At 42.6% G+C, this 12,837-nt stretch overlaps 1 protein-coding gene across 1 annotated transcript; it reads right to left on the reverse strand.

Annotated features, from left to right (window-relative positions):
* Nucleotides 1–3,617: 3,617 nt before the first annotated feature.
* Nucleotides 3,618–11,543, reverse strand: LOC308154080 (dixin-A-like; the record flags this gene model as incomplete). The annotated part of the gene is made up of 14 exons (XM_080527258.1): nt 3,618–4,087; nt 4,195–4,303; nt 4,630–4,741; nt 5,042–5,108; nt 5,271–5,432; nt 5,742–5,822; nt 5,956–6,009; nt 6,243–6,347; nt 7,338–7,388; nt 7,478–7,531; nt 7,820–7,909; nt 8,540–8,685; nt 8,998–9,155; nt 11,521–11,543. 14 exons carry the CDS (start codon nt 11,541–11,543, stop codon nt 4,004–4,006), a joined length of 1,296 nt encoding a protein of 431 aa, XP_080383384.1. The 3' UTR covers nt 3,618–4,003.
* Nucleotides 11,544–12,837: the final 1,294 nt, after the last annotated feature.

A 12,837-nucleotide genomic window follows, 5' to 3' on the forward strand; every position in this document is an offset into this window, starting at 1 on the left:
TATTCTGATTCAACCTGGTTGTAAGACAGGTCATGCTAACCCATCGCTAGTTCAAACAGACCGTAGTAGACTTCAAACACAAAGAGACACGGATTCAACATTTTCTTGCGCAAGGAGGTCTCAGAGAGGTCTCAGAGAGACCTCGAATTCAAACTGAATCTTTCCCTCTCCGAGCCAGCATTTTATTGTCAAACACAAAGAGACACACATGGGTAGGGGGAGACTGTTTCATGAACAAGTACAGTGTTAGCAAAATCAGATTTATGACGGGGCCCCCAGGAATGAAGCCCTAGCTGAGACACGAGATAAGAATTTGTTACAATGGGCAGCTTGTGAGTTTGTGCTGCAGCAAAGAGCACGGGGTTGGAGCCTACGGAATTCACAGAATAGGACAAAAATGTACAGAGTGTCCTCTTTAAAACATTTATAACATTATAACATTATGAAAACATTGTTCAACCCTAACAGCAGGGTAACAAGGTACACCACAACAGACGTGTTGGGCTGAATATAGTGTGGGTGTGTGTTTCTGTTATCTCCCCAGGGGGACAGTGGGGGTCCACTTGTCTGCCAGGATGACAATGTGTGGAGACTGGTGGGCGTGGTCAGCTGGGGCACAGGGTGTGTGCCAAACCATCCTGGTGTCTATACCAAGGTGGCAGAATTTCTAGGCTGGATCTACGACATGATTGAAGTAATTATAGTATACCTTATGAATGTTTATGACACATTATACTATCATTATATTATAATTACTGTACATCATCATGTTTAGCATTATACTTTACTACTGTATGTGTACTATGGTTACCCACACCATGTTGGCAAATGTCAAAATATACAGTATTGTGGGCAGTTTTTTTTTCTTAAAATTGCATTATACATTTGTAGACATTTGCATTGAAAATGTGTTTCTCTATTTCAGAGTTACTGAGATGGAAGAAGAGAACGATTAATGGTCAGTTCATAGCGGAAAAGAACAAACAGCAACATAAGCTCCTGACAATCTTCCTCCTGTTTGAATCTACAGTATATTATACTTGCAAATACAGTATCTTTTTTACTATAAATGTTTGTCATAAGTTGTATTTTAACAAACACATAATGAGAACATATTTATACCTTATATTTGTCATGTAATGAAAATAAATTATGCTCAACACACAAGTATAACTTGTCTCTCTATTTCTGCTCTTAAAAGGGCAACTTGCAATTGGTACACAAATATTTGTAAATAATGATAAATAGCCATTGATTAATGAAGAATATAACTTAGAAATGCCTCAATTAGTTAAACTGTCAAAATATAAGCATGTTTGTGGGTAATTAAACAATCAAACACAAGAGGCCATGCTTTATCATGAATAAAGTCACAGCTGAGGGGCGTTATTAGTCAATCCTTCAGCTGTGACTTTATTCAAGACAAAGCATGGACTCAAGTGCCTTATTGCTTAATTATATTGCTTAGAGATATAGGCTGTGTGTTACAAAATGCGTTCTTGCACTCAATAGAGAGCCAAATCACCAGGAGGTGAGCACCTGTCCTTCGGTCGCGTCAGTCCTGTTCTCGCCACCAGGGGCACTGTCTTGTATTTACTCATCTTGTTTCCATAGTAATAAGTCGCCACACCGCTTGTTAAGTCGTGACGTGTTCCGGGGCCAACGTTGGCTGAGGCGCTGTCTTCGAAATGGCGAAATAATAATAATAATTAATTATATTTATATAGCGCTTTTCCGAGGCTCAAATACCCTGACAATATGGAGAGAACGGGAAAGTGCTGTGTCCCTTGTTGTATGAATAGATCCGAGTCTAAAAAACGATTAAACTGTCATTCTACCGCTGTAGTTCACAGGTACTCTGGTGCGGGGTATTTCTGATTTGGACTCGGAAATGGCTAAACGTCACTTTTGACGTCAGACTTAACATGCGGATATTGTTTACAGCTAATAGCTAATAGCTGAAGAATCGCACGCAAGAACTTCCTTGAGCGATTTGTGTGAGTTATTTCTGTGTTAGTTACTGTCTTCTAAAGATGTTAGCAAGGGAATTAGCAATCTAATCATTTACCGAGTCAGTAGTCAGTAGTTCAATAGTGAACTAGCGACCAATTAGCTACCGAGACAGCAACACTTGCAGTGCGCCACTGTCGCGATGTGCCAGACAGTGACATGGCATCTGAAATATCTGTGATTAAGCTGTTGTAACTATTTTTGCTAGCTAAGCTAGTTTTTACTATTTATCTTTCAATAACTTACTTTATCTCAGTTCAAATACTAAACAATTTCCCTCCTCAACAACAGGAGTACTAGCTATGTCGTCCCTTGGGTGTCCCAATGCTGTTTTGCAACAGGTGATCTCCACTACAGTAACGTCCCAGCCCCAGAAGCCACAGTACCAGCTCACAGTGAACTCTCATCCCGGTGGCCTCTGTCGGAGCATGCAGCTGACTGTGCAGCTACCAGGGGTTTACTCCTCCTCTGAATGCCAGCTCAGCATCTCCCAGGTAGGGCTCACTCTGTTTCCAATCAGAGGTGAAATGTATTGTGACTCAGACTGTTGTGTTTGCTTGAGCCTGCGTACCAGATGGGCATGGTTTACACTTTTATAACTATCCCATTGCTTCAATTGTGCCAGACAAACTGAATCAAGCATTGCTCATTTGAAAGACATGATTTCAAATAATATCTGAACCCAGGTCTGGTACAGATAAACCATAAACCTGTTTGTTTCTCTACTGTATGAACATTTAAAAAAATAAATAATAATAATCTTCTAGCATTATGACTGCCAATGGCCCCTGGCCTGAGTAGAAATTACTTTTCTTGCGATGACTGATGGATAGATGATTCACTTACTTAAACAAATGTATTTGTTGTCAGTCGCTTTGGATAAAGCTATGTGCTAAATGCCAAAAATGTAAATGTAAAACCGAATCTGTCTAACTGTTCTTCCCATTGTATATAATTGGTTAATATGTGCATATCTTGTGGGTCTGACAGTACTGTACATGTTTTTCTATAGGATGAGGTCATATTGGAAGTGGCAGATCTGTATCATCTACACCTACATCTCCCAGAGACTGTGAATGAGAAGACAGCTTCTGCCAGGTTCAACAAGAAGAAACAAACAATGAATGTCTATATTTTATGCAGTACTTGTCCTAGAGACCTATAAATTAATTCATGGAATCACTAAAACAGATCAGCAAATGCAATTACTCAATATAAATTGAAAACCAGAAGCTGAACTCCTGCTATGCATCCATGGCTCCACTGAAGTACACAACTCCATGAATTGAATATGGGCATACCTGGGCATATGATTTTCATATTGACATAACTTTTATGGATTAACACAAATTGTGTGTCTGCTGTTTATTTGTATTTACTTTTTTACTTTTTTATGCAATCAGTTCTTCAATAAAGACATTCTCAATAACATGTATGACTCAAGTTAAATTATGTTACTACATGACCATTGTAGCTTTACGTCAAAATATATTTGATCCAATATTAATCCATTGACAATAATAATCCATTGACATGCATGGGAAATAACTCACAAATAATCAATGTTCATGCAGTAATACATATTTATTAAAACATCAGAATTGTCTGAGAACAACTTTATTAACATTTGGCAATCTGTAACTTGTATGTAAAACTGTTACATCAAATGTCCACAGGAAAGACCCATTTGTGAAAGTGTGGTTTAATCTGGAAACAATAATAAATAGATTGGTCCCTATTCTTATGAACATCTAACTACTTCTGTTGGTTTTCTGAATACTGAAAGAGGCTTTATGGCATCAGAGTTCAGTGGTCATTATTCAGACTTGCAGACCTGAAAGGATTTGAATTACTTTCAGTGTTTGCTTCAGCCTGCCTGGAATGGGTGTGGTTTGCACTTTTGGGACTATTCCCTTGGTTTCATTGTATCAGAAAACTAATTCAAGCAGTTCTGTGGGCTAGTGGTCGCCTGTGGCCATGGCGTCCAGTAGCTCTACCTTCTCTCACCATGGTCCTCCTCCACCCAGGCTACAATCTTCCCCTCCCAGCCTGGCACCAGAGCCCCATCCTGGAACACCTGAGGAGCCCAACCAAATAGGAGTGTGACCGAAGCAGGATTCAACCCAGGGTGTATAAAACCCAAGTAGCTGTAGGCTACAGTTATTCACTGCTCCCATTGCCTACCTCTTCCTTCACTGTTCCAAACTCCGGGTCCAGGGCTTTGAAGTGGTATCTGAAGCTGCCTTGTCTGTCCACGGCTGCCTTGAAGTCCCGCAGCGTCACCTCGCCCAGCCTAACAGCACAGCAGCACAGTTTGTCAGAGGGCAAGGTACACTGGTCTAAGTAAATACACACACATGCACATACCCTCACAACAACACACCGATTTTGCCACTCTACCATGTATGGGCACACATACGCATCTGTGGGCGGGATGATATTCTAACCCAAGTCATGCGTGGGAGAACCAAATGTCTGCCTTTAGACCAAGGAGCAACACACATCCACACAACCACATATCACATGCTACCTGCAGCACTGCACAATTCAGTTACACAAAGGCACACATGCAGTTAGACAGTTGTTGCTTGGATCACATAGAGGGACTCTGAGTTCGACCTTTTGGGGATGTTGACCAGGAAGGGTGTGAGAGAGCGATCAGTGAAGTACAGTGCTTTGGTAGACACTGAGGAGGAGTCCAGTCCCGGGCTACTGAGAGAGTGAGCAATTTCTGAACACAAATAAATAAATAAAACAGTCACAAGCTGTTGACAAAACAAATAATGGAGCAAATGCATTTCATAATGCAAAAGGCAATTGATGGACAATGATATATCTATTGTACTCGTGGAATTACATTTATTATGTCATAGCCTCAAATCACATGAAGACATACTGTATGTAAATGGTTTTATGTGATTTGAGGCTCTATGACCACAGAGACAATAGAGTAAACCGTCACTTTTTCTATGGTTATATTGAGGCAATACATTGCTTCTACTTTTCTTACAAAGCCAGCAGTGTTTCTTACTTGAGCTAGGTGGCCATGAGTCCCGATCTGTAGGATTAGCTCTGCGTCCTGGTGATTTGTACTGACCCTTGAAATGGACAGACACATAGAAGTTAATTTAAATGACAGACACAATTCTTTCCTGGGCACATGATGCAGACATAGTATCAGATGTAGGCTATTACAAAGCACTTACAAGATTGTAAGATTGTGTATGTGTGTGTGTGTGTGTGTGTGTGTGTGTGTGTACCCCTCTGTCCTGTCTGCGGCGCATTTCAATGGTGTGCAGGCGGTCCATGAGACTGGCTACGCCCTGCTCCAGGGTGTCCAGGGTGTGGTGCTGAGGGTCGTGGCCTGAGAAGCTGTCCCTCAAACTACGCAGGGCCTCCCTCACTAGTGTCAACTCCTCCCCCTATTCATGTACATACACACAGTAACATAAGGTGATATAAATCACTGCTCTACAATGCTACATTTTACATTCCTGCAGACACACACACACACACACACACTCACGCACACACAATACACTTATAAAATGAATATGGACTCACTGCAGTGTGTGGGAAGGTTGGAGCAGGGGTTGAGTGACTGTACCCACTATTTTCACTTCTAAAAGACTGTGATGTAACAGACAGGTGATTATGTTTCGAATTCAAAACAAGAGCATTTAAGAGTAGTGGTAGCAGTATGGTAGTAGTTTGCTAGTTGTAGATCTTACCCTTCCACGGTTTCCTTCATTTGTGTTTTGCAGACTTTCATCCCATATCTGTTGCTGTCTTTCCTTCTTTCCAAGTTGCTGCTGTTTTCATTGACATCATTAAACTCAACTCGATGCAATTATCCTCATATTAAAAATACTGTTTGGTGTACATCTGTTTAGTGCAATACTCATATTAAAAATACAATTTGGTGTAAATGGGTCTATTTCTTACCTCATATTCACTGAGTAGTCTGTTCTGATCACTCAACTTCCGTTTGAGCTCTGCCTGCATGTACACATTATAGGGTTGGGGCCAGTTTAAATTCAATTCAGTCAACTCAGGAAGTAAACAGATATTTACATCTACATTGAATGATTACTCAACTGAAAATGACAAGCTTACCTCAAGGTCTTCCTGTATTTCAATTATAAATTGAAATGGAATTGACCAGTTCTGTGGCTAGTACACAAATAAATAATGTATTCCATTGATGGAGATACTTCTATCCTTTGACTCACGTTCTCTCCCTCTAGTTGCTCTCTACTCATGCTGCACCTCAGTGACTCCTGCTTCAGCTGCAGCACAGCAGCCTCCTGCACAGCCATGCGCTGCTGCAGAGCGTCCTAATGAGGACAGGAAGGCACATCAAAAGGAAACCTCTGGAGAGACCCTGCACACCCACAATCTTGCACTCTTGGAGAAAAAAAATGTGTTATTATTCGGCTCGTCACTTCAAGAGATCACTTTGAAGAACCCTTTTTGGTTCCAAGAGTTCTACATGGATTCTTCTTCAAAGGGTTCTCCTACTACACAGCAATGCTGCAGAGTAACTCTTCTGTAAGGGCTCATGGGGGCGGCTGAAGGCTATACCGGTGGGGGGGGGGTCACCTCCCCCAGCAGGTTCAACCAAGCCAGGCAGGTTTCAGGGGAGAGGCCAGATGAAAAAGCAACACCTGGCCCTTCAGGTTGGGGGTTGGGCATAGGGCCAACAACTCCACCCTGTAAAAAGACAACCATTACAGAAACTACGACTAACGCAAACATTTCCATGGGCCCTGTAGTAGACTCAAGCCAAGTCATTGGTAGTATGACCACTCCTGCTGAAAGCCCTCAACAAGGGCTAGCAATCGGAAGGTTGCTGGTTCGATCCCCGCTTCTTGAGGGAGCCTGCATGTGACCTTGAGCAAGGCACTTAACCCCTAATTGCTCCAGGGGCGCCGACTATGGCTGACCCTGTGTCTAGAGCAAAAATACAATTTTTTTTTTTTTGTTGAGTGGGGCAGTCCCACTCATATTTATTTTCTTTTTATTGATAGAGAAAGTAGAGGTTTTGACAGGAAGGATGGGTGAGAGAGAGAAGGGATGACATGCAGGATATGTCCGCAGCCAGAATCGAACCGGGATCCCTGCGGCCACATGATCAACGCTTAACCCGCTACGCCACCTAAGCGCCCCCAAAAATACAAAATTCCTACCATTGACTGACAAGTTGATTGCATGGCAACAAATCCGTAAAAACAAATAGCTAAATAGCTAAACTCCACTCATCCATCCACAACAAAAGGCACAAACCTGCTACAATACAGTAAGAGGGTTTTAGTGGCAGGTCTTACCTTAATGGCCTGTAGGTGGCGTGCCTCCTGCTTGTGCCTCAGAAGTTCCCTCTGAAAGCCAGACCGACATTTCACTTAGTGCTCATGCAGCAGCTCATCCACTTTAAAATCCAATGATGGTGACTGTAGTAGTACTCTACCTTTAGATCAAGGGCCTCCTCTGTGCTTTGGTCCAGACGACTGCGGATTAGAACCTTCAAGAAGGGGAAGGGGATGAGAGAACAAGCGGCATAATGGGAGAATAGAGAGTTGTATGTCAGATGTATGTCACAGATCTTATAAAGAGACAGTGGCGCATACATGACTGGTGAGCGAAGCAAATAAAATAGATTAATTTATGCATTGGTGTATCTGCCCTTTTTCTGGAGTGACAGCAAAAACATCATGGCATGACAAGGACTGAACAACACTGCTACATCACAGTGATTCGCAAACAAGGCCTATTATCTGAAGTGAATGGAGTGAGAGGGGGTGGACAGTACCAGCTGCTGTTCAGTGTTAGACCTGCTGTCCCCGAAGCTCACAGAACCATCTTGGTCATCCTCGGGGAGAGAGCCGTGGAGCAGTAGAGCCTGGAAACACACACACACACACACACACACACACACACACACACACACACACACATTTACATGTACAGAGAGCTCTGCAGAGCACAACACTGATACAGTACCACATATTGTACATGCACACCCGTAAACACACACACACACACACACATACACACATACACACATACAAATACACACATCTCACCTACACCAGCCTGAACTAAATTATGGACATAGAGTATTATGCTTGCTTGGCTTGGGCATGTGTAGGATGGTATCATGTGATCATCCACAGTTGTGCAGGTTGGGGTATGGGAGGGGATAGTTAAGCTAATCACCTAGCTCTAGCTGGAACTGACCAGTACTGTGTCTCTCCACTGAGGATTATCATCATAATAGCCATCTACAGTAGTCTAGTGAACTGATAAATAATGACATGTTCCTTTCATGAGCTATGGTTTAAACCCGGCTTTGGTTGTGATAGAGATCTCAGCTCCTTAATATCAGATAATGATGAGATCTCATTGTATACTTAGTTTAGCTGTACCCTTTAAGGGATACAACACACTAAACAGTCCCTATGACATGTGTATGTACTGTATGTATGTCCATGTGTAGATCAGTGAGTGTGTGTCGAGCCTGGATGGCCACCTGTAGACGGAACACCATCCTCCTTGCTTCTTGCATCTCCTTCTCCAGCTGCTCCTGGTGTGCCTCCAACTGATCCTCCCATGACTTCTCCTCTTCTGGCCCATCATGCCCTGGGGCAGGGCATAGACCACAGAGAAAGCCCTCATCTGAGAAGCATAGCAGAGTAAGTGTGTGTGTGTGTGTGTGTGTGTGTGTGTGTGTGTGTGTGTGTGTGTGTGCATGTGCGTGAGCAGGTGGGCGTGTGCGTATGAATGTGTGTGTGTGTGTGTGTGCGTGTGTGTGTGTGTGTGTGTGTGCATGTGCGTGAGCAGGTGGGCGTGTGCGTATGAATGTGTGCGTGTGTGTGTGTGTGCGTGTGTGCGTGCGTGTGCGTGTGCGAGCAGGTGGGCATGTGAGTGTGCATGTGTTTGTGGCCAGATATTAGAAATAAACATACAATTGAAAAAAAAACATCAAACCTGTATCAGATTTCTTCTCTGTCAACTCTGATTTGTCATCCCCAGGCTCCCCTTGTTCCTCAGACGGAGCAGTGATAAACCCTTCTTTAGTAGCATCTGTGGACTGAGCTATGATGTACTCTTCTTTGGGGGTGTGTGCAGGGCTGGCTGAGCTGAGGCTGGAACAGATGGTAGGCACAAACAGAAACAACTGAGTTTGCTGCTCTACTGCCAAAATTAAATAAACAAGAGGAAGTCATTATTCTTCTCAGAATGACACAAAATGTACATAAATGTCATCAGGACTGAATCATATTTTGACTGAATACCAACTTTGAATGCAGATCAACACAGAGAATCTGTACTGTACTGACTTAACAAGCGATTCAGAGGTACATTTACCTCTGCTTTGTGAAAGAAATAATTGAACTTGTGAGTGATGACAATGAAAATTAAAGCAGAATAAAAAAAGAAAAATCTTTCATGCAGTCAGAAGATACTGTATCCAGTGAGTGACAGAACATGCAACATACTGTTGTTGTTTTGCCATCAAGACAATAGTGTTTTCTTTTGACTGGGGACATTAGCTCAAAACATTGTTTTCATATTCTTTGAATAGCTGGTTCCCTTCCAGCATAATACTGCGTCTGTGTGTTATGATCATTCTCAGCACCCATTCTTATGGCACGTTCACCCGAATGTGTTTTTAGTAATGGGATACACAGCACATGTAACCTGTGACCCCTAGCATTCGATATGGGTCTCAGAGGGGGAATTCCTTTATCCCTTTGTATCAGTGGGAAAATAAATAAACCATGCTTCAGTAGAGCTATGTCATATGCCTGAGAAAGGATAACATGCACCCTACTATTCAAGCCAAGTCCCTCAGGCAATCAAACTGAAACAGAAGTTGCTCAAAAAGCTGTCTTAAGATAACTGCTAGATGGATGAAGATGAATTTCATGAGTATAGCCATAGCATTGTTTGATGCATGGGGTAAGGTTTAGTGTTTGGATGACATCTGTCTTGTTTATTGCATTACATGACTGAATACAATGAGGTCTCCAACGGTATACCTGCCCCTGGCATAATCTGTCTATTTGTGTCAGTAATTATCTTGCCTTGTGGTTGCTATAGAGAAAAGGCCCTGTGCATTGTTTTGACTTCAACCATCAAACTACTTATACTGTGTACCAGGGTGATGATTTATAGTAGGCAAAATAATGACAATGGTCTTTCTTACTGTGCCCCCCCCCCCCCCCAAGTAGAAACAGTTGGTATAGAGTAACCATGCTTAAATTAAACAGGTTAGGTACAGGTATGGAAAATAAGAGGATGAGCATTTTTCTGAGCATTTGGTAATATGGTTTATTACAATATTCATCATATTCAGGAATTGTGACGTATCTGCTGAGAAACAGTGATAGCACTACAATAGGTCACATAAACAGAAGATACTGTGACCTTTTTATCTGATTCTGTGACGATTATCCCTTGGTACTGCCCAAAATGAACAAGGCAACTGATTTTAAGCAAAGATACTGTACATTGGAACTACTGTACGTTCCTTTGCCATTTGCCTTAAGTGCAGTTTGTTTTAAATGTCAATGAATTTTGCTTGAAGATGCACCCTGCTGATGTGTTGTGTCAACTGAAATAACAACATACTGTAGGATGAACTCCAGTGGAGATGAGCCCAAGATTAACCACTGAGATTAGCAAGAGATGAGCTTCATTTCAATAGATTTTATTTGCATGTTCTATCTATTTATAGAAAAACATTAAAATATACATTGTTTTGCACACCATTTTGAAATGATTACATCTAATCTATTTTAGATACAGATTGTTCTCCAAGATCTGCATCATCGTGTCCTTTCACTCCCAGCTCGGAATAAGGCTTATAATTCATAATACAGTTTTGGTATTTACTGTCAAAATGTTGGGAGGTTGTAAATAAAAGCTGAACTACAGTGGCTAACATCAAAGGCAAATGATCCTGATCCTTGGTAGAAATACTACATAATAACATTAAATGAACATGTGGTGTTAATCAGGGTGATCGAAGCAAATCTGAGACCTGAACTGATCTGAAAATGGAAAACACTGCAATGGCAAATATGATCATTAGATGTTGCTAAGCAATGTCACGCACACATCCTGTTTACGCAGACCCATTCACAGACAAACATCTACATAGACACACATCCAGGGGGGGGGGGGACACACCCACGCATACGTTTAACAGACAAAAGCAGACATCGCAGCCCTAAAATCATGTGAACTACTCCATCTTTACAATCTCCTATTATTGTTTTCTAGCAAGCAAACGGAAAACCTGGATTGTGTAAACATGGAACACTAACTCAGACACAAAGAAATGACATCTTCATCAAAAGCATACACTGCCTGTACTGTATCAAGGTGTCAAAACCACTCATGTCACAGCACAGATTGCATAATAATTTGATGGCACAAAAATATGACAACATGAGGGATGATACTGTACTTATTGAACACCATTATGTGAAATCCAACTCTTACCATTTCATCTGTTTGGCTCCCATGCTGCTGTGTTGCACTCTTAACCTCCCCTACAGCCTGTGCTGCCCAGCATCTGGATGCTGATGCCCTGAACCTCCGTCAGGAACATAGCCCCAAACAGACCCTGCAGCAGCAGCAGGCAGCGGGGGTGGAAGCACCACGGCCAACACGAAACCACCCAGTCTCCACGTCGCACACTGCTGTGTTCTATCTCCAATAACAGCGTGTTCAAATCCTCTCCACCAGCATATATACACACAGTAAAGCTGAAAATCCTAATCAGAAATCCCAAGCTGGACTCTTCTTAAATCACTCCCTGGAAGAGTCCAATGGAAATCCAGGCAGGATCCCTCCCAGCCCCGTGGCAGTAGAGAGGATTGGTGTACAGGTCTCACCAACGGCTGAAATCTGCCTGGTTTTTCAGAGCAACGAGCACACTCCCCTTGTGGCAGTGGGCTCACCAGCTCCCATTCACAAATACAATGTTTTTGTTCCTTTTGCAGTAGAACTGATGCAGTTCTTGTGCATATTATTTTCTCCCTCTCTCACTCTACCTCCTCGCCCCCATTCTCTTTTCCTCCCCCTCTCTCTCTCGCTTCATCTCTCCTGCTCCGTCACACAGCCTTTTCCCCAGTCCCTGGTTCCTTCAGTGTGCAGGATGTCAGACATGGCTCTGTCTGGGTGCGTGAGTGTGTGTGCATGTGTGTGTGCGTGTGTGTGTGTGTGTGTGTGTGTGTGTGTGTGTGTGTGTGTGTGTGTGTGTGTGTGTGTGTGTGTGAGTGGGTGTGTTTACCCTCCCCCTCCTGCACTCTCTTCCTTACCTCCCCCTCCCTTGGTCTAGTCCTCTCACTGAAAGGAGGAGGGGGTCTGTGTGAGCAGATACTGTAGCTGAAATGGTGCACATCTCCTCATACAGTGCATTGGTTTAAAGAGCTGCTTCCAGCTATTCTGCTGTAACTAACTGTGTGGAATGTGGTTTACATGTGGGCCACTTTTAGCTACAAAAACATAGGCTTGCACACAACCACACCAAACAAGCTGAGACATATCTGAGGGGGTATGATATGCTTATTCACTGAGAGAGAGATATGGCATAACTTACATAGTCAGAGGAGACAGGCCATACAATCTCATGTTAATGGACAGATAATAATGGATTGGAGACAGCTCAGTGGCCTTTAGGAACATGCCATCAGCTTGACTGAAACTGAAAGAAACTGACAGTTGTCTTGGATTGAGTAAGGCAGGCAATGGAAACAAAAGGCATTGTGAGACATGGAATGCTATGCTAATTCTAACTGTTTTACTCTGGCAACA

The sequence above is a fragment of the Nansenia antarctica genome (assembly GCF_963989245.1).
Source record: "Nansenia antarctica genome assembly, chromosome: 3".
NCBI classification, from domain to species: domain Eukaryota; kingdom Metazoa; phylum Chordata; class Actinopteri; order Argentiniformes; family Microstomatidae; genus Nansenia; species Nansenia antarctica.